Source organism: Eubalaena glacialis, chromosome 3, assembly GCF_028564815.1.
Source record: "Eubalaena glacialis isolate mEubGla1 chromosome 3, mEubGla1.1.hap2.+ XY, whole genome shotgun sequence".
Classification (NCBI taxonomy): domain Eukaryota; kingdom Metazoa; phylum Chordata; class Mammalia; order Artiodactyla; family Balaenidae; genus Eubalaena; species Eubalaena glacialis.
In genome coordinates, this window is record NC_083718.1 from 166647288 (window position 1) to 166674858 (window position 27571).

Sequence of the window (27571 nt, forward strand, 5' to 3'; positions counted from 1 at the left end):
TGACTTGGTTGTGAAAATGGCTTTGAACTAAACCTTAACAGATAGGTCTTTTGAAACTTTATAGCAACTATATCCAATTAAGGCAAACTTCTGATTTATTAATAAATATCAGGTAGAAATTAAAGGCATTAGAATTGTGATAGACTGGTTTCCATTTTTCATCCAGGTGACCAGAACTTAGATGTGTTTTTTTCTTTTACTTTTCCTCATTACTCAGGAGAAGGGAAATTGAATGGATCTAGATGTCATCAGTGATGGATGAATATTTGCCTGGGTGAACTGGGAAGCTATTCTCCACCGTTGCTTTGTTCTGAAAGTTCCATGGTGAAAGCCTATCTTGCCTTTGAGTGAAGTGGAGTGGTCTGAAATAGATAGCTCAGGGAACTAAAATTTGGTTGGTCCTTTCATGAGGAAAGATTGCTTTGTGATTTGAAAAGATTTTTCAGTTCAGTGTTTAGGCAGGAAAGGCTGTTTCCTAGCTGGTTATGTTAGATTCCTTTATCTCTTTTTAATCCATTTGGCTTTTTGTTAGTTTCTCATTTTGCACATCTCTCATCATACCTCCCATTCAGTGCTCTCCCCAGTTTGATTCAAAAAGCTCTTTCTCATTTCTTAGTGAACTGGGAACTTTGCTTTTCTCTCCTGTCCCTCCCTTCTTTTAGCCAAGGAAATGAAATAACATTAAGAATCTGACTAAAACTTAAGTAATTCCATATTAGAACTGACATCTTTTGCCAGATTTTGTTAGTTAAAAAAAAAAACAACATAAATTTATTTAAATATTGGGTAAACTTTAAAAATTAACAGATAATTCTTTGAATGCCTACTATGTGCCAAGCATTTTGCTGGGCCTACAAATACAGAGATACAGGATACAACCCTAGCACTTAAAAGAGGGCAGAGAGTGTGAGGTAGACAAACAAATATGATCCAGTGAGAGAAATGCTATGGTAGAGGTATATGTAGGATATGCAGATGAGAGGAATCCTGGGTGAAGGTTTCAAGGAAGACTTTCTGGAAGAAGTGGTGCCTGAGCTGAAATGAAGTGCAATAACGACAACACAAAGTAATGGCAGCTGATAATTACTGAGCTTTAACTACATGCCAGGCATTGTGTTAAGTACTTTGCATAGCTTATCTCCTTCTATATCTATTATAACCCTGTTATCATTCCTATTTTTACACATGAAGAAACCAAGATATTTGACCCAAGATGACACGGCTAGTAAGTTGACTGGATTGATATTAAAACCCAGGCAGTCTTATTTCAGAGGCCAAAGTCTTAACCAGACTTGTGGGGTGGGGGTCAGAATATGGGGTGCGATGGAATAAGGGTGTTAATCTTGGTGTGGGATTTTCTTCTGGATATAAAATGTTTTTATGTAATTTTCTGAGGGTTCTGTATGAACCTCCAACCTCACTTTGGAGGCTGGATGTATTTTCTTATTAAACCAAGATTAAATGCGGGTGGTTTTCATAGTTCCTTTAATCTGTAAAGTACAGTTATAGGTAGATTAAAAGAACATTTCCCCCCTCTTTTGCCTGTAAATATTGCCCTCCTCTAAGGAGACGTTAAGGTACTGTTTTTCTCCTCAGCAGTTTGCCGCAATCCAGTACCTTTGAGGCTTCTTTATTGACAGTCTTATAGAAGAGAACTTACTCTTCTAAGTATTCTTAACTAGAGAAGTGCTAAAAGGCTCAGGTTTTGTGATCGAGTCCTTGGAAGCTTGTTTTTCCACCTAGCAGACAATCAAGAGTTAATGTGAATAGTGGCTGAAAGGTACCTGGTGGGCAGCTAGTTCCACGGAGCGTTTGCCTTTGATCAGAATGGTCTTTGGGAAAAATGGAAACTTTCCAGTCAAGGGAAAGGAGTCAGAATATGGACTTAAATACTATTGATTCTTCTTTAGCAGTAGTTTAGTTCCAACAAATCACCTAAACCATAACATTTAACAAACCGTGCTCTTAACAAAGCTAGGCACACAGCAAGGGCAATAGTAATTATTTTCTTTTCTAAGGGCTGCTTTGTGAGGCTACTGCCACCTTTCAATCTAACTTGTATGCAGTTGAGGAAAAAAGTATTGGCCCTTTTGAAAAGGAAGAGAGAGGGCAATGGGCATTACCCTGGCTTTTGCCAAACTTCATACCTGATTGTGCCTTTCAAAGGATTTAGTTACCCCCTCTGCCTTGCTTTCTGAATATGCTAACCCCCTGCAGGAGAGAACTGGTGTGGAGAGTAACATGGAACCATTTTTGTATTTGTTTATTAGTGGGTGTGCAGCTGACAGACATGCTGATAGTCAAAAGGAAGGTGGAGGCTGCCCCCTGAGGTGGTTTGTTTTTGAACAGTTCCTGTGAGTTGTTTTTGGGATTGACAATATGCCTGCTGGTCTCATTTTCATATGGCAGGCATATTGGCTGAGACCGACTGCTTCTGAGAGAATGCATACTTCTGATGATAGCTTCAGGAAGACAGATGGTGTGGAGCCATAGTTCAGTCACTGCCTGAAGCACCAAATTTAAAGCTTTTGCCTTGCTGCTTGGTAATAGTTCATTGCAGGTATAATTACCAAAGGAATGCTTTGAATGGATTCTTGACCATATTATAAAATTGTGAAATTTCAAGAAAAGAATTTTAGTTTCAGTGAATGTTAAAAGTAAGTGCAAGATGGCTTCACAGGTGAATTTTATCAAAAATTTAGAGAAGAGCTAACACCTATCCTTCTCAAACTCTTCCAAAAAATTGCGGAGGGAGGAACACTCCCAAACTCGTTCTACGAGGCCACCGTCACCCTGATACCAAAACCAGACAAAGATATCACAAAAAAAGAAAATTACAGACCAATATCACTGATGAACATAGACACAAAAATCCTCAACAAAATACTAGCAAACAGAATCCAACAACACATTAAAAGGATCATACACCGTGATCAAGTGGGATTTATCCCAGGAATGCAAGGATTCTTCAATATAAGCAAATCAATCAATTTGATACACCATGTTAACAAATTAAAAAATAAAAACCATATGATCATCTCAGTAGATGCAGAAAAAGCTTTTGACAAAATTCAACACTGATTTATGAAAAAATTCTCCAGAAAGTGGGCATAGAGGGAACCTACCTCAACATAATAAAGGCCATATATGACAAACCCACAGCAAACATCATTCTCAATGGTGAAAAACTGAAAGCATTTCCTCTAAGATCAGGAACAAGACAAGGATGTCCCCTCTCACCACTCTTATTCAACATAGTTTTAGAAGTCCTAGCCACGGCAATCAGAGAAGAAAAAGAAATAAAAGGAATCCAAATTGGAAAAGAAGAAGTAAAACTGTCACTGTTTGCGGATGACATGATACTGTACATAGAAAATCCTAAAGATGCCACCAGAAAACTACTGGAGCTCATCAATGAATTTGGTAAAGTTGCAGGATACAAAATTAATGCACAGAAATCTCTTGCATTCCTATACACTAACAGCAGAAGATCAGAAAGAGAAATTAAGGAAACAATCCCATTTACCATCACAACTAAAAGATTAAAATACCTAGGAATAAACCTACCTAAGGAGGCAAAAGACCTATACTCAGAAAACTATAAAACACTGATGAAAGAAATCAAAGACGACACAAACAGATGGAGAGATATACCATGTTCTTGGATTGGAAGAATCAATATTATCAAAATGACTATAATACCCAAAGCAATCTACCGATTCAGTGCAGTCCCTATCAAATTACCAGTGGCATTCTTCACAGAATTAGAACAAAAATTTTTACAATTTGTATGGAAACACAGAAGACCCCGAATAGCCAAATCAATCTTGAGAAAGAAAAAGGGAGCTGGAGGAATCAGGCTCCCCAAATTCAGACTATACTACAGAGCTACAGTAATCAAGACAGTATGGTACTGGCACAAAAACAGAAATATAGATCAATGGTACAGGATAGAAAGCCCAGAGATAAACCCATGCACCTATGGTCACCTAATCTATGACAAAGGAGGCAAGGATATACAATGGAGAAAAGACAGCCTCTTCAATAAGTGGTGCTGGGAAAACTGGACAGCTACATGTAAAAGAATGAAATTAGAACACTCCCAAACACCATACACAGAAATAAACTCAAAATGGATTAAAGACCTAAATGTAAGACAGGACGCTATAAAACTCTTAGGGGAAAACATAGGAAAAACACTCTTTGACAGAAACCACAGCAAGATCTTTTCTGACCCACCTCCTAGAGTAATAAAAATAAAAACAAAAATAAACAAATGGGACCTAATGAAACTTAAAAGCTTTTGCACATGATAAGCCTCATCTACAGGAGGGCAGACAGCAGAAGCAAGAAGAACTACAATCCTGCAACCTGTGGAACAAAAACCACATTCACAAAAAGATAGACAAGATGAAAAGACAGAGGGCTATATGTACCAGATGAAGGAACAAGATAAAACCCCAGAAAAACAACTAAATGAAGTGGAGATAGGCAACCTTCCAGAAAAAGAATTCAGAATAATGATAGTGAAGATGATCCAGGACCTCGGAAAATGAATGAAGGCAAAGATCGAGAAGATGCAGGAAATGTTTAACAAAGACCTAGAAGAATTAAAGAACAAACAAACAGAGATGAACAATACAATAACTGAAATGAAAACTACACTAGAAGGAATCAATAGCAGAATAACTGAGGTAGAAGAATGGATAAGCGACCTGGAAGACAGAAGGGGGGAATTCACTGCTGAGGAACAGAATAAAGAAAAAAGAATGAAAAGAAATGAAGACAGCCTAAGAGACGTCTGGGACAACATTAAACACAACAGCATTCGCATTATAGGGGTCCCAGAAGGAGAAAAGAGAGAGAAAGGACCAGAGAAAATATTTGAAGAGATTATAGTCGAAAACTTCCCTAACATGGGAAAGAAAATAGCCACCCAAGTCCAGGAAGCGCAGAGAGTCCCATACAGGATAAACCCAAGGAGAAACACACCGAGACACATAGTAATCAAATTGGCAAAAATTAAAGAGAAAGAAAAATTATTGAAAGCAGCAAGGGAAAAATGACAAATAACATACAAGGGAACTCCCATAAGGTTAACAGCTGATTTCTCAGCAGAAACTCTACAAGCCAGAAGGGAGTGGCATGATATACTTAAAGTATTGAAAGGGAAGAACCTACAACCAAGATTACCTGGCAAGGATCTCATTCAGATTCAATGGAGAAATCAAAAGCTTTACAGACAAGCAAAAGCTAAGAGAATTCAGCACCACCAAACCAGCTCTACAACAAATGCTAAAGGAACCTCTCTAAGTGGGAAACACAAGAGAAGAAAAGAACCTACAAAAACAAACCCAAAACAATTAAGAAAATGGTCATAGGAACATACATATCGATAATTACCTTAAACTTGAATGGATTAAATGCTCCAACCAAAAGACACAGGCTTGCTGAATGGATACAAATCAAGACCCATATATATGCTGTCTACAAGAGACCCACTTCAGACCTAGGGACACATACAGACTGAAAGTAAGGGGATGGAAAAAGATATTCCATGCAAATGGAAATCAAAAGAAACCTGGAGTAGCAATACTCATATCAGATAAAATGACTTTAAAATAAAGACTGTTACAAGAGACAAGGAAGGACACTATATAATGATCAAGGGATCAATCCAAGAAGAAGATATAACAATTATAAATATATATGCACCCAACATAGGAGCACCTCAATACATAAGGCAACTGCTAACAGCATAAAAGAGGAAATCGACAGTAACACAATAATAGTGAGGGACATTAACACCTCACACCAATGGACAGATCATCCAAATTGAAAATAAATAAGGAAACAGAAGCTTTCAATGACACAATAGACCAGATAGATTTAATTGATATTTATAGGACATTCCATCCAAAAACAGCAGATTACACTTTCTTCTCAAATGCGCATGGGACATTCTCCAGGATAGATCACATCTTGGGTCACAAATCAAGCCTCAGTTAACTTAAGAAAATTGAAATCATATCAAGCATCTTTTCTGACCACAACACTATGAGATTAGAAATGAATTACAGGGAAAAAAACGTAAAAGCACAAATACATGGAGGCTAAACAATACGTTACTAAATAACCAAGAGACCACTGAAGAAATCAAAGAGGAAATCAAAAAATACCTAGAGACAAATGACAATGAAAACACGACGATCCAAAACCTATGGGATGCAGCAAAAGCAGTTCTAAGCGGAAGTTTATAGCTATACAAGTCTACCTCAAGAAACAAGAAAAATCTCAAATAAACAATCTAACCTTACACCTAAAGGAACTAGAGAAAGAAGAACAAACAAAACCCAAAGTTAGCAGAAGGAAAGAAATCATAAAGATCAGAGCAGAAATAAATGAAATAGAAACAAAGAAAACAATAGCAATGATCAATAAAACTAAAAGCTGGTTCTTTGAGAAGATAAACAAAATTGATAAACCATTAGCCAGGCTCATCAAGAAAAAGAGGGAGAGGACTCAAATCAATAAAATTAGAAATGAAAAAGAAGTTACAACAGACACCGCAGAAATACAAAGCATCCTAAGAGACTACTACAAGCAACTCTATGCCAACAAAATGGACAACCTGGAAGAAATGGACAAATTCTTAGAAAGGTATAACCTTCCAAGACTGAACCAGGAAGAAACGGAAAATATGAACAGACCAATCACAAGTAATGAAATTGAAACTGTGATTAAAAATCTTCCAACAAACAAAAGTCCAGGACCAGATGGCTTCACAGGTGAATTCTATCGAACATTTAGAGAAAAGCTAACACCCATCCTTCTCAAACTCTTCCCAAAAATTGCAGAGGAAGGAACACTCCCAAACTCATTCTATGAGGCCACCATCACCCTGATACCAAAACCAGACAAAGATACTACAAAAAAAGAAAATTACAGACCAATATCACTGATGAATATAGACACAAAAATCCTCAACAAAATACTAGCAAACAGAATCCAACAACACATTAAACGTATCATACACCACGATCAAGTGGGATTTATCCCAGGGATGCAAGGATTCTTCAATATATGCAAATCAATCAATGTGATACACCATATTAACAAATTGAAGAATAAAAACCATATGATCATCTCAATAGATGCAGAAAAAGCTTTTAACAAAATTCAACACCCAATTATGATAAAAACTCTCCAGAAAGTGGGCCTAGAGGGAACCTCCAAAAAAAAAAAAAAAAAAAGCTTTTGCACAGCAAAGGAAACCATAAACAAGACAAAAAGACAACCCTCAGAATGGGAGAAAATATTTGCAAACGAAGCAACGGACAAAGGACTAATCTGCAAAATATACAAACAGCTCATGGAACTCAATATCAAAAAAACAACTCAATCAAAAAATGGGCGGAAGACCTAAATAGACATTTCAGCAAAGAAGACGTACAGATGGCCAAGAGACACATGAAAAGATGCTCAACATCACTAATTATTAGAGAAATGCAAATCAAGACTACAATGAGGTATCACCTTACACCAGTCAGAATGGCCACCATCAAAAAATCTACAAACAGTAGATACTGGAGAGGGTGTGGAGAAAAGGGAACCCTCTTGCACAGTTGGTAGGAATGTAAATTGATACAGCCACTATGGAGAACAGTATGGAGGTTCCTTAAAAAACTAAAAATAGATCTACCACATGACCCAGCAACCCCACTACTAGGCATATACCCTGAGAAAAACCATAATTCAAAATGACACATGTACCCCCAGTGTTCACTGCAACACCATTTACAATAGCCAAGACATGGAAACAACCTAAATGTCCAATGACAGATGAATGGATAAAGAAGATGTGGTATATATACACAATGGAATATTAACCATAAAAAGGAGTGAAATTGGGTTATTCGTAGAGATGTGGATGGACCTAGAGTCTGTCATACAGAGTGAAGTAAGTCAGAAAGAGAAAAACAAATATTGTATATTAATGCATATATGTGAAATCTAGGAAGATAGTACAGGACTTCCCTGGTGGCGCAGTGGTTAAGAATCTGCCTGCCAGTGCAGGGGACGTGGGTTCGATCCCTGATCCGGGAAGATCCCACATGCCGCAGAGCAACTGAGCCTGTGTGCCACAACTACTGAGCCTGCGCTCTAGAGCCCGCGAGCCACAGCTACTGAGCCTGCGTGCCACAACTATGGAAGCCTGCACGCCTAGAGCCTGTGCTCCGCAACGGAAGAAGCCACCACAGTGAGAAGACCACGCACCACAACGAATAGTAGCCCCTGCTCATGCAACTAGAGAAAGCCCACATGCAGCAACAAAGAGCTAACGCAGCCATAAATAAATAGATAGGTAGACAGAGAAATTAAAAAAAAGAAAAATAGTACAGATGAACCTATTTCCAGGGCAGGAATAAAGACGCAGACATAGAGAACGGACATGTGGACACCGGGGTGGCTGAGGGGGGAGGACTAATTGGGAGATTAAGACTGACATATATACACTACCATGTGTAAAATAGGTGGCTAGTGGGAACCTGCTGTATAGCACAGGGAGCTCAGCTCGGTGCTCTGTGATGGCCTGGATAGGTGGGATGGGGGATGGGTGGGAGGGAGGTCCAAGAGGGAGGGGATATATGTATACATATAGCTGATTCACTTCATTGTAAAGCAGAAACTAACACAACATTGTAAAACAATTATACTCCAATAAAGAAAAAGAGTTAATGAAAATAGAAAATAACCCAATTTGTCATATACAGTTAGCATAATATTCAAAGGCCTAATTTGTGATACAGTAGTATGTGTGCTCTAGTAATAACAAAAAAGATGTAGCTTTAGGTCTGATAACTGCTGTAATTTTAATGTAATTTTGAAATGAAATATTTTGAGATGTGACAGTTGGAACACGAGAACATCTATGGTTTCCCTTGGTGACAAAGTCACACATCTGATACTACTGTGATTTGTTGCCTATATTCATAATCAATGGAAATGCTTTCATACCTTAATTGAAAATAAAGATGCAATTCCCCCCCTCAAGAAAAAAGTACGTGCAAATTTTGCCTATAAAATATCCTAACCGTGTATAGTTTTCCACAGAAACTTGGTTCCCCCTGCACCCCCCACCCTCAGTTCCCAGGAGAATTTATCAGCTGCTCTTTTTTTTCAAATAATACCAGTGGGGCATTTTCTCTACTCCCATTCCCACCATCTCAGACCTTCCATTGGGATACTATTTGATGAATTTGGTTAAAGTATGAATTCCCAAATGACCTTAACCGTATAGTTCCTAAGATAGCAGGCATTCTGTCTCTACTTCCTTCTTGGTTGCCAGCCAGCACAGTTTCCAAGTTAGCTGGAGAAGTCAAGCTTGTTACCTGCGATTTAAGAATGCCGGAGGCAACAGCACTGTCTAAATATTTCCAGAGTTGTTCACAGCTTTCTAAAAGTATTTGATGAATTTCCTTCTGGCAATAATTCTTATATTCTATAGGCTTTTCTACTCTGCTGCTTGGAATTATGAAACCTGGTCTAGATTTTGTGCCAGATTATTAGAAGTCTATCTTTTGAGAGGTGGTAATGTTAAGTAAGCATTGTTAGTTCCAGAGCCTCCTGTTTTCGGGATCCTCCAGGTAATTCATATGAGAGACCTGTATTCTCTGCTTTGTCAAGACTTTAGAAAGAAAGGGATTGGCTCTGCCTTACTGTTTTCACCCTGGGTAAGCTTTCTGTGTGCTCCTACTAACAGTGAGTTCTAGACTTTCCCAAAGGAAAAGTCTAAGATTCTACCAACTGTAAGCCCTTTTTGGTAAGGATTTAATATTACTTTTGTTTAGGCCCTGGGAGCAGAGCCCGGCTATGGCCGTGTGGGCAGGAGAGGAACTGATCTAAAATTGGAGCTTATTTTCATCTTACCTTTTATCCAAGTTACTTCTAGAATCCAATATTGACTCTACCACTGCTTCCCTGCTTCCTCCTCTGATGCATCCTTTTTCTCAAGAGTAACAATAATGAAAACTGAATCTCAGAGAGGTTAAATTACTTTTCAGAGGTTACATTACTAGTAAATGATAGATCTAGAGCTGAAACTAGAACCCTTGTCTTTTAATCTAAGAGGAAGAATTATGATCCACTGAATAGATGAAAAAGAACTGCTCCCTCTCCCACATTTTTGTTATTGAACACATAATGGAGCGACATTAAATAACATTTAATTTAAAAAAACCCCTCAAATTCCCACTAACTGAACATATGAACTAACAGATCAGAGTACCTGCTCCCCTTATTGGGAACTATTGGGATTAATTTTTTTAGCAACACTAAAGCCAGCTAACCTCCCCCAGACATTACCTGTCATCAGTTCCTCATCAGTTATTCCTGGTCACTGTTGAAGATATAAGTGCTTCTGATCATCTGTTCTCTCCCAGGCTCTATTCCTTTGAGCTAATACAAAGGATCAAATTGTCAGATAAGACTCACAAGAATCAGAGATCTTATCCATTACTAAGCTTTAGTAATACTTTGAGAATATGGAAATCAAGAGATATAAGTGAAGTAGGGAGAGTCTGGAACATCCTGTATGAACCCTCAGGTTGTTCCTTCCCTCGTTGAACATGTTCTCTCCAGCCCAGAGTAGTGGATGAGATCTGTAACTGAGGCTTCTAGGTCACCTCACAAAGCAGGGAGAGTGTTTGGGTTATGAAACATTTCTCTTTTATACTACCAGATAGTTGTATAGCTTATGCGACATTCTTTGCGGAGCCATGGAAGCAAAAGAAGTCCTCCCCACCTGCTTTTATCTCCTCCTCTTTCAAGATCTTAATTTAACCAGAGCTGCTGGTAACAACTAGGGAATTAGAATTTTTTGCTACCTTCTCTTCGACCTTGTAATCTCCATAAATCCCCTTGACCATTTCCCTGGAGTCTAAATATGTTCCCCTCTCCTCCGCATTCCATTGGTAAGACATCCTCCGTAACTTGCCTGAAAGCTTTCACCATTTTATACCAAGGATGGATAGGCAGCCATCCTGTCATCAGTTCCTCATCATATTTTTCCATCTTCTTTTTTTCTTGCTATGAAGTGCCTTAACCATTACGATTTGTGTGAGTCTGATTTGACGTTCCCATATAAATTTGTGCTTTTCAACTCACTGGCACTTACCACCCCTCCCTTCCTAACTTTTTAACTGTGACAAGAATCCACTGAGTTACTAAACCCTCTCTATACTCTAACTTGTCAGTCAGGACCTTGGATAGAGAGAATGTTCTGAGACCTGGCTTTCTCTTGGGGAAATACCTATTTCTCTCTCTAGCCTGCAGGCAGTGGTTGCTCATTCTCCCATATCCCATTTACCTCTGAGTTTGGAGGTGGAGCTGACTCCTCACTGTTATTTCTTGAACATTACTCCTCCACTTTCATGTAAAAACTTCTTCTTTTTGAGGTTTATAACACTTCTTACCCCTAATCATTACTCATCTACCAACTGTCATTCACCCTCTCTCATTTATTGTGGCATATGGACCTCGTCTCTTTTCAAAGTTCTGCCATCAGGGCTTCCCTGGTGGCGCAGTGGTTAAGAATTCGCCTGCTAATCCAGGGGACATGGGTTCGAACCCTGGTCCAGGAAGATCCCACATGCTGCAGAGCAACTAAGCCCGTGTGCCACGACTACTGAGCCTGCGAGCCACAACTACTGAAGCCTGCACGTCTAGAGCCCATGCTCTGCAACAAGAGAAGCCACCGCAATGAAGAGTAGCCCCTGCTTGCTGCAGCTAGAGAAAGCCTGCACGCAGCAACAAAGACCCAACTTAGCCAAAAAAAAAAAAAAAAAAAAATCCTGCCATCAGCCTGGATGTCTTCAGTATGACCCTCTCAATACCTGGCCATCTGACAGTTCATTTGTTCATTCTTTCAATACTTCCTTCATGCATACATGCATTTATTTGTGCATTCATTCAAAAAGGGTTTTTGATCACTTACAATGTAATGTGCCGAGTCCTATGCTAGAATTGGAGATACAGTGGTGAGGGGGGAAAAAAGCCAGATGTGGTCCTCTCATCCTGGAGCTTACAGTGAAGCTGTGGGGGAAGGACATTGAACAGATGATCACACAAATACATGTAACTTTATAAGTGCTATGATTACTTTGAAGGAGAGAGGCAACAGGGCCCAAAGGGTGTACTAGAGAGACCTGTCTTAGCATGGAGGCTTCTCTGAGGAAATGATGGTTGAACTGCAACCTCGTATGAGGAGTTAACTGGTTAAAGAAAGGAGGCAAGAAAATTCCAAATAGCGGGGGCAGCATGTACAAAGCCCAGTTAGGAGAGGGAGCGTGGTCCATTTGAGGAATGAATGAAGTCTGGTGGTGGAACATGATGAAGGAGGGAGAGCATGATACAAGGTGGGGCTAGAAAGGTAGGCAGGGTCCAGATCATACAAGATCTTCTTAGGTTATGTTAAGGATTTTGATTCATTCAAGTGAGTGAAGCCATTGAAAATTTTAATATTTTTAAAATTTATTTTTCCAGATATAATACATATACATTGTACAAATTCAAAAGGTATAAAAGGGTATTTAGTGAACAAACAAGTCTCTCATCTACCTAGTTTCCCCTCCTAAAGGCAACCAAGCCAGTTTCTTGAATATTCTTCCAAAAATAGTCTATGCATATATATATACACACACACACAGACACACAAAATTGTATTCTTTTTTCCCCACACACAAATTGTAGCATACTGTACACACTGCTATGCACCTTTCTTTTTCCACATAACGTTTTAATGTTTCCTGGACGTCATTTCATATCAGGACTATAGAGAGTGGCCTTATTCATCCCAGCAACTGCATAAATCTTCCTTAGTTTATTTAACCAGTTCTCTGTTGAGGGATGCATAAGTTATTTCCAATATTTTTCATTTCAAACAATGTACAGTAACTATCTTTGATATCATGTCACATATATGATAATGTATCTGATAAATAAGTTCCAAAGTTAGCTACCTTTATTTTGTAAAGACTGAATTTCTTTTCTTCATAGCACTCCATTAGTTTGCAGTTCTACGTTTATTATGTCTATTTAATCACTGTCTCCCCCATCTAAATTATAAGCCCCATCAAAGAGATACCTAGCATGAAACAGATGCTCAATAATATTTGTTGGGGATTTCCCTGGCGGTCCAGTGGTTAAGGCTCCGTGCTTCCACTGCAGGGGGCTCGGGTTCAATCCCTGGTCAGGGAACTAAGATGCCACATGCTGCTCAGTGCGGCCAAAAAAAAGCTAAAAAAAAATTTTTTTTGAATGGCTGAATGAATAAGGAGATAAGGATAATAGCTAGATGGGAAGTAAGGGCGCCTTATTAGTTAAAGCTTTGAGGTTATCTTTCACACCAGACAGAAATAATTTGCATCTCTATAAAAATCAAAGTCATTTGGAACTTATCTCTTCTATAAGTTAATATCTAAATTTAGGCTCTACTCAATAGTAAATAGTAAGTCAAACAAAAGTATATTTTCTTACACCAGGGGTTAGCAAACTTTCTTAAAGGGCCAGATAGTAAATATTTTAGGCTTTACTGGTCTTAAGATAACTCTATTGCAGCTACTTAACTCTGCCATTAGAACAGTAGCAGCCATAGGTAATACATAAATAAATGAATGTGACTATGTTCCAGTGAAACTTTATTTACAATAATAAGCAGCAGCTGGAGTTGGCCCTTGGGCCATAGTTGGCTCCCCTGGTTTAATGAATCAGTAATGATAACCCTTCTTTCATTCCTGATATTGTCAATTTGTAACTTTTCTCTTTTTTTCTGTTATCAGTCTGACTGGAGCTTTCAGTTTTATTGACCTTTCAAACAACCAGATTTTGGTTTCATTGATTTTTCTCTGTTGTTTTTTGTTTGTTTTCTGTTTCAGTGGTTACTCTTATCTTTGTCTTTTCCTTTCTCTGCTTATTTTGGATATAATTTACTCTTTTTTTTTCTGTCTTTTATGATGAAAGCATAAGATCATTGTTTTTTTTCCTGTTAAAGTTTGGCCTTTATTTTTCCAGATCTTTTTGAATGCATATATCTACAAACAAAAAAACTTCATTTTAAAGAATATAAATAAGACCATAATATATAAATTTTCTGCAACTTGCTTTTTTAACTTAACAAGGTATCATGGGGATGTTTCTTTGGCTGCATATAGAACTCTACCTAATTCTTTTCACTTGCTGTATAGTATTCTGCAGTAACTATTTCTATATTGATAGACATTTAGGTTCTTCAAATATTTTACAGTACAAACTATACTATAATGAAATCCTCACAAGTGGGAAGTTCTCCAGGATAGAGGTACACAGAATATTTTTGTTAGATGTATAATTTATTGAATGTCTTCTCTTTGATGCTCAGAAGGAATAAACTACTTCTATGTGATTTACCACAATAACTACATTTCATGGCTCTTTCTTTGCTATGAATTATCTTATGTTGTTTAAGGGCTGAACTTTGGGGAAAAGTCTTCCCATATTAATTTTGTTTATAAGACTTTTCTCTGGTATGGCTTCTCTGATGTCCAGTAGGAACTGAGCTCTTCATATGGGCTTTCCCACAGTCATTACATCAGTAGGGTTTATTTCCACTATGAGTCTTCTGATGTCCAGCAAAGGATGTGTACCTGAAAGATTTTCTACATTTACTACAGTTATAGGGTTTCTCTCCTGTGTGCATCTTTGATGATTAATAAGAGTTGAGCTCTTCCTAAAGGCTTTTCCGCATTCATCATACCAGTATGGTTTCTCATCAGTATGGATTTTCTTATGTTCCAACACAGTTGCGTTATCCCTGAAAGCTTTCCCACATTCATTACATATAAAAGGCCTTTCTCCACTATATATTCTCTCATGATGAGTAAGGGCTACCTTCTGAGCAAAGACTTTCTCACAGTCTTTACATTTGTAAGGGTTTCTGACTGGTCTGAATTCTCTGATGACCTAAAAGGATAGAGTTCTTTCTGAAAGCTCTTCCACATGCATTGCATTTATAGGGTTTTTCTCTAGAATGAATTCTCTAATGATTATTAATTGTTGAATGCTTCTTGAAGAATTTCCCACATTCAGTACATCTATAAGGTTGTTTTCTTATGTGAATTTTATGATGATTAAAAGAAATGAGCTGTTCATAATGGCTATCAAACATTGTTTATGTTTATGGGATTTCTTACCAGTATGATATCTCTGGTGTCTAATAAAGGAGGAATTATATTTGAAGACTTTTCTACATTATAGTACTACTTCTCTGTGGAGCTTCTGTCCTCCCACTTCAGGCCTATATCAATTATGACACTTTTTGTTTGCCCTTTCAGAGCAGACGGTTCAGAAGTATTTTGCTTTAGGGCTGACATCTTTGTTTCAAACCAGTACGCCTGGACTGCACAGGTACCTGGTGGAACTTCTCACACTTCCATTCAGGGCTCTGCCCCTTGCTCCAGTTGGGCTATTAATTTTGGTTTGAAAGAGAGAAAAACCCCATAACAACAGATTCTTATAGTTTTCCAACATCATATCTCTGTACATGTCCATTGAATGGCATCCAGGTGTCTTCATTCAATCTGGGTAGAGGCCATAGCCTCATCCCCAAATGTCAAGGATCCCTAGATCTAGGCTCTTGGTAGTCTTCGAGCCATCTGTCTTCTGAAGTATTCTTCCATGCAAGGGCAGAGAACGCTGCTTAGGCCAATAGTTCTGGATGCTAGAAGTCCAAAATCAAGGTGTTGGCAGGGTTGGTTCCTTCTGAGACTCTGAGTAGAATCCTTCTTTGACTCTTCCTAGCTTCTGGTGGTCACTGTCAATCCTTGACTTTCCTTGGCATGCAGCTGTATCATTTCAGTCTCCACTTCTGTCATCACATGGCATTCTCCCTATATGTCTTTCTAGATCATTGATTTTAGACTTTTCTTCTTTTCTAAAATAAGCATTTAAAGTGATAAATGTCCCTCAACGTTGCTTTACCTGCATCCCACTAATTTTAATATGTTCTGTTTTCAGTTTCATTTAGTTCAAAATACTTTCTAAACTTTCATGCAGTTTTAACCTACACTTGGTGTAAATTAGTGCTATACCAAGGGAACCACTATCCAGCTGTCTGGAGGTCTTTATGTAGCTTCCTCCTTTCTGGTAGTTTCTATCTATCATAGTCACCCTGAACTCTGTTTCCTCAACTCAGCAAGACCACTCTACTCTGCTTGGGTTCTTCCTGTTCCACAGTCTGCAGCATGCCTATCCTGTAAACGGAAAGCCAAGGTGGTCCTAGGGCTCACCCTTGTTTATTTCCTTTCTCTCTGGGATCACAGCCCCAGACCACATGTTGTTCAGTGTCCAAAAACAATTGCTTCATATATTTCGTCTAGTTTTCTAGTTTCTCATGGTAGGAAAGCAAGTCCTATGGCAATTTCTCCTTTAAGGGCAGAAGTGGAGGTTACAGTACATTAAAAAAAAATTAAATAAAATAGTGGCTTATAGAAAACTGCAAGTTATTTTCATCTTTGTGGACCTTTTCACTATATTAAATATGAGAGACTTTTTCTGAGATGAATGATGGAAAGTTGATATAAAGGTAACTGACAGTAGTTACTGATGTAACAATTTACTGATTTCAGCAAACTCTGTACACTCAGCTGTTACCAAGATTCATACCATTGGTTATTGTTTAGGAAGGTGGATGAGGAAATGAGGAGCATTTCCATAGCTTTTGGTAACTTCATTTTTTTCATAGTTTCTATTTATTCATCTTTTCTTAAGTAAGTTCTATTTTTTTCTGGCCTCTAAATTGTCTTGTCTGATGTTAGGTTGGTGCCCATATTTCTCTCTTTTTGTTTAAAGAACAATGGCAGGGACTTCCCTGGTGGCACAGTGGTTAAGAATCCGCCTGCCAATGCAGGGGACACGAGTTCGATCCCTGGTCTGGGAAGATCCCACATGCCACGGAGCAGCTGAGCCTGTGCGCCACAACTACTGAGCCTGTGCTCTAGAGCCTGCGAGCACAGCTACTGAGCCCACATGCCACGACTACTGAAGCCCGCGCGCCTAGAGCCCGTGCTCCGCAACAAGAGGAGCCACCGCAATGAGAAGCACGCACACTGCAACAAAGAGTAGCCCCCGCTCACCGCGACTAGAGAAAGCCTGTGTGCAGCAACAAAGACCCAACGCAGCCAAAAATAAATAAATAGTAAATAAATAAATTTAAAAAAAGAAAGAAAGAACAATGGCAGATTGGCTTCCATAGTGCTTGACTCCATAATCCAGAAGGCTGCCTATTTTTCTCTTATCTCTCAGTTGGCTAGCGTCCACATTTAGTAATTGTTTCCTGGGAGTCACGATGGCTTTGGCAGATTATCCAGTTGTTGCTTTAGTCAGTCATAGCCCTTTTTCAGTTATGTATACATGCAGACATGACTATCCATCTATTCAGTGGTTTGATTCTACTACATATTTTCTATATGTAATTCTACAGTAAAATTTTATGTTATAACCCCAGGGCGAGGGCTAGGGTGAAGAAAGAGGTACCTAGGGTATGAAATTTCAGGAAACACTCTCAAGATGGGGGTAAGCTGGGACTTCCCTGGTGGTCCAGTGGCTAAGACTCTGCACTCCCAATGCAGGGGGCCCGGGTTCGATCCCTGGTCAGGAAACTAGATCCCACATGCAGCAACTAAGAGTTCGCATGCCGCAACTAAGGACCCGATGCAGCCAAATAAATAAATATTTTTTAAAAAAAGGTGGGGGTAGGCCAGCCCTGCACTTACATGACTCTAAGAGTGAGCACTTCATGACTCTAAGAGTGAGTACTCTTAAGAGTGTGCCCGAGGCATCTCCCTTGCCTCATCCTGGTCTGGCCTTGTATAACCCTGACCATAGTTGGTTACAGACACCTATACAACTGAGACCTTAAAATGAACTCTGTATAAAAACTTTAATTCAGAGCATGCTTTGACTTTATTTCATCTAAGAAAACACAAATGAGGTGATATTTCAGGAAAATCAATACCATGCCTGAAAACATTCAATGGCTCAAAAGTTTATCTGTAAGCGACGTTAGCCGGAATTTTGGACCATGTTATCTAGGTTAACCACAGTAGGTCACTGTTGTACTTCTATTCCTTTATTTCTTTTTCTTTTTTTTTTAATTAATTTTTATTGGAGTATGGTTGCTTTACAATGTTGTGTTAGCCTCCAATATTTCTTATTATGACATGGCTTATCATTAAGAAGTTCATTCTAGCAGAATACCTCTCATGATTAAAATTTTTGGTAAGCTTGACTGACTACTGCTCTGGTTGATGCAGTGATATGCAAAACCACCTGACTTTGGCAAACCATTGATTAGAGAATGGATGAACCTGAATCCTGCAATAGGTCAAGAGTACTCAATTTGTGTTGCTCCCAGTTCAGTGGGCAGAGTACTCCATCTTCTTCAGCTGGCTGCTCTTCTGGTCCCATAATCTTCATACTGTCCCTGAGAAATGCCTTGGAGGTGAATGTGAGGTCAAGTGGTGGGACTCTGCCCCCATCCTTCAGTACCCTTCCATCAGAAGAGCTCTTTTGTTTTTTCTGTTTCATGAACTGGAGTTCTGTTTAAAAGGTCTACATGCAAGGGACTCATTGAGGAGGGGAGCCAGTGATGAATGTGGAGCAGTACTTCTACAAGCTAAAATACCCTGAGCCAAAAAACTCTCTCTTTTGTGTCTTTTATTCCACTTACTAGACAGCTTTCCCACCCTCTTAAAAACCAGTCTTCAAAATAGCCTCAAATGTTGGTATTCAGGACTCTTTACAGAGCTGTAGTCTCTGTTTTTATTTTCATTTTTAAATGTTTTCATTCTTTGTTTTTAGATGCCAAAGAGAGCAGGTGCCAGCAGGCGAAGACACAATTTGGAGTTGGCCTGAGATCTGGGGGAGAAAATCACCTCCGGCTTCTTGAAGGAACCCCCTCTCTCCAGACATGTTGGGCTGCCTGCTGCCAGGACTCTGCCTGTCATGCCTTTTGGTGGTTAGAAGGGATGTGCATTCAGGCAGACTGCAGCAGGCCCCAGAGCTGCCAGACTTTTAGGACAGACTCTTCCAATTCTATGCTGGTGTTTGTAAAAAAATTCCAAATTGCAGATGACTTGGACTTTCTACCTGAAGATGATGTACCACATATTCTGGGGCTAGGTTGGAGCAGGGTATCTTGGAGGAGGCAGAGCCCACCCAGAACTCCACTCAGACCTACTTTATCTTCCAGTGACCAACAGAGCTTCATCAGGAAGCTTCGGAAGAGAGAGAGTCCCAGTGAAGAAGTAGCTACAGTGACACAGCCTTCTAAAATGAATGAACGAGGTGATCTGAATACCACTAGCTCTGCAGAGGTAAGCATATTATGAATAAGGAGCAAAGAAACTGTTTAATCTGCTTTTACATTTGGCATACATGAGCTATGAAGCTGGTGCTTGTGGGCAGTGCTCATAGGCTGAGGAGTGTATGTATAAAGCTGGTTGGTGTCATCTTGGTAGGTGGTGCTGCCCAGATGTTCAAGGTAATTTGACCTTAGAGATGTTCTTTCCGTGCAAGTCTGACCATTGTTTTGGTAAAAGCAGAAAGCTGCTCATTATCTAGTCTAAGCTGGTTCTTGGCTACAGGTAAGTGCAGTTGTGTGGGTGTTAGCCTCCACCAACAATTCTGCAGTGTTTTCTGCCAGATTGCAAAACACTTGATTGATGTGGTTGCAGTCAAGTTCTCCTCCTCCTCCCCCATCTCCCTCCTGTAAACACATTCCTTATGAGGTAGTTTCTATTCCACTCTGAAGTAACCATGCCTGGTATTGCAGATTAAGACCTGACCTGCTGGGCTGGGGAGCTGGATGTGGCCATTAGCCAAGAGGTCTCGGGTGAATTCTTACCAAGCTTTGTATGCCAAGGGAGATACCACCGGTAGAGTTTATTCTGCTTATTATGTTTCTTCATTGTTCATCTTCCTGGGCGAATGATTAAAAGGAATGACTCACTCTGTGCTCATTCTCCCTTGATTGCTGTGACTTATTTTTGTATTTTTTTGTCCTAGTTGTCTCTATCAAGTTGAAGCCATAGTAGGGAGGCTACTACATGCTAGGCACTGTGTGTGCTAATCATTATATTATGTCATTTTGTTTAATTTTCATAGCAGTATTTCCAAGTGTGTATTATTAGCCCCGTTTTACTAGTGAGGGAACTGAGGCCCAAAGAGGTTAAACAATTTGATCATACAGGTAATGAATAACAAAGTTAGAATTGGAACCCAGATTTAATATTAAGAAAAAAACCTTTCAGTGCAATATTAGAGATACAGTGTTAGTTTCAGCATGCCCATAAACATTTATGGACATTTATTACAAATGTCAGGTACTTTTCTAAGCGCTAGAGATATAAAGGTAAACAAGACATGATCTGTGCCCTCAGGGAGTTTACAGTCTAGTGGAGACTCAGGCATGAAGATGGGTATTTATGATAGTGTATAATTATTGCATTAGTTGATTTAGGAACAGTAGGAACACAAAAGAAGAAGTGATCCTCCTGAGCAGGCAGGTGATGTGTATGTACAGGGAAGCCTTCACTGAGATGCTTAACTTATTTCTTGAAGCATGTGTAGGATTTCACTAGGGGTTTAAAGGTAATAAAAAACATTCTGGAGGGAGATCCAGTGTATGCAAAGGCTTGGTTACACATTTACTATCTGCAAGGTCCTGTACTAAAAGCAAGGCACTAGGAATATTATAGCAAATAAGATCATGATACCTGTGCTAAAGGAGCTTACACTCTGACAAGGAAAATAGACATGACATTTATGATAATTAAATAATTATAAGCTTGATGCGCATTATGAGAGGGTAAGTGGAGTGCTATAAGAGCATCTAATGGAGACCTAATCGAGACTGAGGGGTAAAGTTAGGCCACCCTAAGTAAGGAAAGCTTAAGCTGAGACTTAAAGTAGAAGTAGGAGTTCGGAAAAGAAACAGGCAAAGAGTAATTCAGGCAGAAGGAATAACAATTTCAAAGTTTGTTAGGTGCCCTAGAACATTGGAAGATCAGGAAGTTGGGAGAGACTGGTCTTGCTTGGCAGACAGAGCAGGAGAGCTAGTGGAGAAAGAACAGGCTTCAGAGGTGTGCAGAACCTTGAGACCTTCTTAAAGTATTAGTTTATCTTAAGCAGGGAATGAAATGATCAGATATGTTACTGTGTGGTGAGTAGACTGGAGAAGTGCAAGAATGTACATGGAGCAATCAAGTAGGAGGCTCTTCAGGCAAGGGAACCATCTCACTAAAGAAGGCAGTTGAAGATACGGGAAAGGGGATAAATGATAAATACTCCCTCAGAGCTGAGGTTCTCAAACTTTAACAAGTGTCAGAATCACTTGGAGGCCTCGTTAAAAACAGATTGCTGGGCCCGAGCTCCAAAGTTTCTGATTCAGTAGGTTTAGAGTGGGGCCTGAGAATTTGCATTTGTAACAAGTTCCTAGAGTGCTGATGCTGCTAGTCTGGGAACCACACTTTGAGAACCATGCCTTGTAAGGCAGGTGGGTTAGAATCCAGAGCACAGGGCTTCCCTGGTGGCGCAGTGGTTGAGAATCCGCCTGCCAATGCAGGGGACACGGGTTCGAGCCCTGGTCCAGGAAGATCCCACGTGCCGCGGAGCACCTAAGCCCGAGTGCCACAATTACTGAGCCTGTGCTCTAGAGCACGTGAGCCACAACTACTGAAGCCGGCGTGCCTAGAGCCTGTGCTCCGCAACAAGAGAAACCACCACAAGGAGAAGCCCCCGCACCACAACGAAGAGTTGCCCCCTCTCACCGCAACTAGAGAAAAAGCCCACGCGCAACAGGAATAAAGACGCAGACGTAGAGAATGAACTTGAGGACACGGGGAGGGGGAAGGGTAAGGTGAGATGAAGTGAGAGAGTGGCATGGACATATATGGACATTTACGCTACCAAATGTAAAATAGATAGTGGGAAGCAGCCACATAGCACGGGGAGATCAGCGCGGTGCTTTGTGACCACCTAGAGGGGTGGGATAGCGAGGGTGGGAGGGAGACACAAGAGGGAGGAGATATGGGGATACATGTATATGTATAGCTGATTCACTTTGTTATAAAGCAGAAACTAACACAACATTGTAAAGCAATTATACTCCAATAAAGATGTTAAAAAAAAAAAACCCAAATGGAAGGACCTTCTACAAAACTAGTAGTCTTAAAATATGTCAAGATCATGAAAAAGAAAGACAGAACTGTCATAGACTGGAGGGAACAAAGGAGATACAACTAAATGCAGTGTTGGATGCTGGATGGGTCACGGACAAGAAAAAAGACAGTGGAAAACAGGCAATATTCAAATAAGGTGATTAGTTAACAGTACTATATGAATGTTAATTTTCTGGCTTCAATATATATGTAAGATGTTAACCTTAGGAGAAACAAGGTGAAGAGTATTTAGGAACTCTGTACTATGTTTGCAACTTTGCAAAATAAAAAGTTTTAAAAAAGGCAGTGCCTGACACACGCACACACACAAAAAGCCTGCGTGCAGCAATGAAGACCCAATGCAGCCAAAAATAAATAAATAAATAAATAAATAAATTTATTAAAAAAAAAAAAGAATCCAGAGCACAGAGCACAAGATTAGCCTTAAGCAGGAGGAGAGACATCTCCTTCATTGTGATAGGAAGGAAGAAATGGGTGGATATAGATGCAGCTAAGGTGGACTTTTAGGTTTGATAGGAGGAAATTGTGGTAGTTCTAATCTCATTCTTGTTTTTTCTGAAGTGGGATAGATCATTTATTGAAAGTAGAAGCAGAGGTAGGTGGAGTGGGGTTAGGTGGGTAGTAGGCAGGAAAATGAGAGGTCTGGAGAGAGTGGTAAAGGCCTGAAATGGCCATTGTGAGGGGCAGGAGATGGTAAACTAGGTAAGGAAATAGAAAGATTGCTGGGTGGCATTGAAGGTGGAGACCATGAATTTATAATTATAGTTGTATGATTCTCCTCAGTAGCTCTCAGCAAACCTGTCAAGAAAAGGCTGATAGTTTGATTCATCCAAGATTAGAACTTTGCCAGTTTTGTATAGAAGGAAATTGGGGCGTTGAGACTGAGGTTGTTGTCAAGAGAGTGGATGAAAGAGAGATATAAGAAGAAAGGAAAAGAGACAAAAATAGGAGGGGCTGAAAGGGATTCAGTAGAGGAGTCTGGCATTCAGAGGTTTCGATGATGGGAAGCAGATATGGGGGACAGGTAAATGTGCTGGAAAGACAGAAGGTAGTCGTCAGAGAGTGAGATATTTGAATTTAATATTCTGGAGGTGGAGAAGATATGGTGATTAGAGGATCTAGGGTGAAGCTATGGAAGAGAGTTGCTGGGGTAGAGCAGAGAAGAAATTTATTGGTGACAGGGAGCTCATAGAACATGTTGAATGAGTTATCCATGTAGACATTGAGATAGACTTTAATAAGGATGATGATAATGATGACAGCAGTAGTAGCTAATGTTTACTGAGTACTTACTATTATTAGTAAGTACTATGTACTTAGTACTATGTCAGGTACTATTCCGAACCCTTTACATGAATCAACCCTTTTAATCTGTGCAACAAATCCTGTGAATTACTATTACCATCTTTATTTTATAAATGAGGAAACTCAGGAAAAGAAAGGTTAAGGAACATGGCAACATAGCTATATGTGGTAGTACCAAGACTTGAACCCAGCAGTCTGATTCTATTCGGAGTCTGTCTTCTTAATCTGCTTACTCTTGAGGCAAGACTTGCAGTGAAGAGGAATTTTGAGATCCAGATGTCAAAGCCATCAGTAAAGTAGGAGGAGTAATGAGTAAGTTGAGAGATGACAGCTATGATGAGAGTTGAAGTATTGTGCAGCAAGATAGCAAAGGAGAAGAGGTTTTTACAAAGAAGATAGAAGAGTAATGATTTGCAAAGGCATTGAGAAGGGGAGCAAATAAAATAGCAACCTACCTTTAATCCTAAAGTGTGGGAGAATAAGTAGCCATCATATTGCAGAGATAGATGGGAAACAGTATCCTCAGGGGAGGGCAGGCTTACACTTAAGAATAGGAGGTCAGGGACTTCCCCAGTGGTCCAGTGGTTAAGATTCCGAGCTTCCAATGCATGGAGCTTGGGTTCGATCCCTGCTCGGGAAACTAAGATCCCACGTGCCATGTGGTACGGCCAAAAAAAAAAAAGAAGTAGGAGGTCAGGAATCACTTTATGGGCATGTGACCTGTGCAGTCCCCACACTTAGAAGGGCCTTGTTCTTGATTTAATGCTCTGCTCTCGTTAGCTTGAAATTCTTAATTTTTGAACATGGAAGCCCACATTTTCATTTTGCACCAGATCCTGAAAATTTATGTAGCCTCTCCTGCAGGAGGTATAGGGAACAAAACATGAAATGATTGAGCGTACAGGTGACTTTCTTATCATTTGAATTGAATATTTGGAAGAAAAGGAGGTTGGGTTTTAAAGGAGAGGAAGTATAGATCATTGTAGGGATAACAGTGTGGTGTGGTAAATGGTTCACAACTGGGTTTTCCCCCAGAAAACAAAGTCAAGCCCTGAGTTGTAGACTTTGCCAGTTTTCATGGTGTCAATACTACCACCGTGACCAATTTCAAGCTACCAACATGAAGTCACTGAACACAGAGTTGGCAGAGATGAACACAGTCGGCATATGACCTGGCTCTAGCACACCACAGGATAATTATGATCAATAAAATTGGACCAGTAAAATTAGAACTATTGTAGATTTAGGCCTGACGGTCTTCTGGAAGATGATAAAAACTCAAACTTAGGCCTTACGAAATTCAGGTATATGCTGGAGGGAGGATCCTGAAGTTGTGTTGGCTGGGGAGTTCTTTTTCTTGTTGTTCACCAGTCATAGGCAGTGGCAATAAATTGCTGCTAGTGAACAGGATCTCAGGCTTTATGGTCTAACATGGAGAGTGGGTGGACGTAGGGGGGAGGAATATTGAACTTGAACTTTGAAGCCCTAGGAGTGGGAGTGGTCTTTGTGCAGTGTCACACATAGGCATTTGGCATCACATGTTGGGAACTGCAAGCATTGCTGAAAAATGGGGCAAAGTGAAGTCTTCAGATCCAGACAAGTTACATTTGACCTTATATGCCATGCTTAGGAGCTTGATTCTCATGCTGAAGGCCATGGATGGCTCTGGAAGGGTGGTAGGAACTCCTTGTACATTCAGAATAGTTAATTGCTAGGCATTTCTTTTAGGAGAGGACTTGGAGTTCAAACTTCTGCTCAATACATTAGGGAGAGTGAAAGAAATGTGTGCACTGCAGATCTCCTTCTAATTAGGGATGACTGACTAGCAGCAATAGTTTGTACTAAAATTTTAGTTTGTACTGTTTTCACTAAGGTAAGTCAAGCAAGTCTGCATCCAAAGGAGGAAGAAATTGTATCATGAATTACTCTTGTCTTGCCTGAAATACCTGCAGAGTTGCAAACGCATGGGGTTGTCAGTAGCATTTTTCATTCTTTTGAAAACATATATATATTACATTCAAGAGTAGGTATTGTGGACCTTCAGCAATTCCAGAAGTGGAAAGGAATGTCATCAATTTATTCCCCTTTCTCAACTTAGAGAAGGAGAAGCTTGTACTGCTTGGTTTAAGTACTTCATCCTTTCTGTATCATGAACCTCTGAATTGTTGGCGGGAGGAGCATGAAGGCTTGTTAATTGGGTACTGGCACATTTACAGTATGAGGAGTTGAGCCACTGGCAATTAATTGCTGCCAATCCTGCTTTGTGAAAGGAGGAGTGTCCTCTTTGAGCCCAGGGAATGAAGGTCCAATTAGGTATCCCCACACGTATGGTTTGACTTTAGAAAGACTGAGGTGCTCCCTTCTCTACTGGCACCATTTCCCCGTTTCTAGTCAATATTACAGCATTTCAACCCCTGCAAGCCGGTGGCTTTCTGTAGAACAGGTGACTGAGAAGGATAAGTGGGCCAAGCTCTTGGACACCTCTCTGCTGCCTTTTATCCCCAAGGAAAACTCTTGTGCTGACTTTACAGAAGGTTGGAACTTACTTACCTCTTACCCCAAGGTAGAGGCGTGGGATGTGGGCAGCAACAGAGAAGAGCCTTGCATAACCAAGGACAGAAACCCAAGCAGTTCTCTTTCCCTTCATCCATATTTTTGTTTTGTTTTGGTTTGTTTTTTAAGGTTTTTTGCTTGGTTGCTTTCTTTTGGTTTTTGTTTTAAAATCTTCCCTTTAATCCTTTAGGCTTGTGAAATTTTTGCCAAGGGTTCATTTATTCTTCTGGCTATTATTACTTCCTGACAAATTTGGAATCTCTCAGGACCTAGTTTTCTCCAGATTCTCATTCTCAGTTATCTGAGCAGCAGACACCAAAGATTTTTCAGCCCCAGACCCCGTTCCAGCCCTCTGGCCTGGACAAGTTTTGTGGGTTTCTCACCCCTCACTGACCTAGGCCCTTCCTGTACTGTGTGCATATATTCACTAAGTGCTCCCTCAACACCCCCCAACTCCCGCCATTCTAATCTTACATGAGTGGCTTGTTGCATCAAGAGAAAAACTGGGCAGTCTGTTTCCTTGTTGTGTGTGGGTATGCAAAAATCCCTGCTATTGTACTTTTCCTTTTTCAAAAGTATTAGTGCCTGAACCATAATACTTTTTCCTTATTTTTTTCTCACTATACCTGCACACTTTCTCCTCTAATCTTCTACATCTTCTGGTTCTTTTATCTGATTATATGGGGTTTTTTTTTTAATTGAAGTACAGTTGATTTATCATGTTAGTTTCAGGTGTACAGCAAAGTGAGTTGGTTATGTATAAATGTATATATCTATACATATATATATATAAATATATGTATCTACATTCTTTTTAAAATTCTTTTCCATTATAGTTTATTATAAGATGTTGTATATATGTCAATCCCAATCTCCCAGTTTATCCCCCTCCCCATCCCCTGGTAACCATAAGTTTGTTTTCTATATCCGTGACTCTACTTCTGTATTGTAAATAAATTCATTTGTACCCTTTTTTTTAGATTCCATTCCACATATAAGTGACATCATATGATACTTGTCTTTCTGTGTCTGACTTATTTCACTCAGTATGACAATCTCTAGGTCCATCCATGTTTGCTGCAAATGGCATTATTTTTTTCTTTTTTTATGGCTGAGTAATATTCCATTGTATATATGTACCACATCTTCTTTATCCATTCATCTATCAATGGACATTTAGGTTGCTTCCATGTTCTGGCTATTGTAAATAGTGCTGCAGTGAACACTGGGGTGCATGTATCTTCTTGAATTATGGTTTTCTCCAGATATCTGCCCAGGAGTGGGATTGCTGGATCATATGGTAGTTCTATTTTTAGTTTTTTAAGGAACCTCCATACTGCCCTCTGTAGTGGCTGCACCAATTTACATCCCCCCCCAACAGTGTAGGAGGGTTCCCTTTTCTTCACACCCTCTCCAGCATTTATTATTTTAGAGTTTTT

General features: G+C 39.7%; 1 protein-coding gene across 4 annotated transcripts in view; it reads left to right on the forward strand.

Moving 5' to 3' along the window:
* Window positions 1–27571, forward strand: part of KIAA0319L (KIAA0319 like) — a 105914-nt gene that overhangs the window by 18327 nt on the left and 60016 nt on the right. For all 4 annotated transcript variants that reach the window (XM_061184501.1, XM_061184499.1, XM_061184500.1 and 1 more), the window contains exon 3: window positions 18895–19409. In XM_061184501.1, the coding sequence (XP_061040484.1) occupies window positions 18895–19409 (515 nt within the window). The remainder of the gene's footprint in view (window positions 1–18894; window positions 19410–27571) is intronic.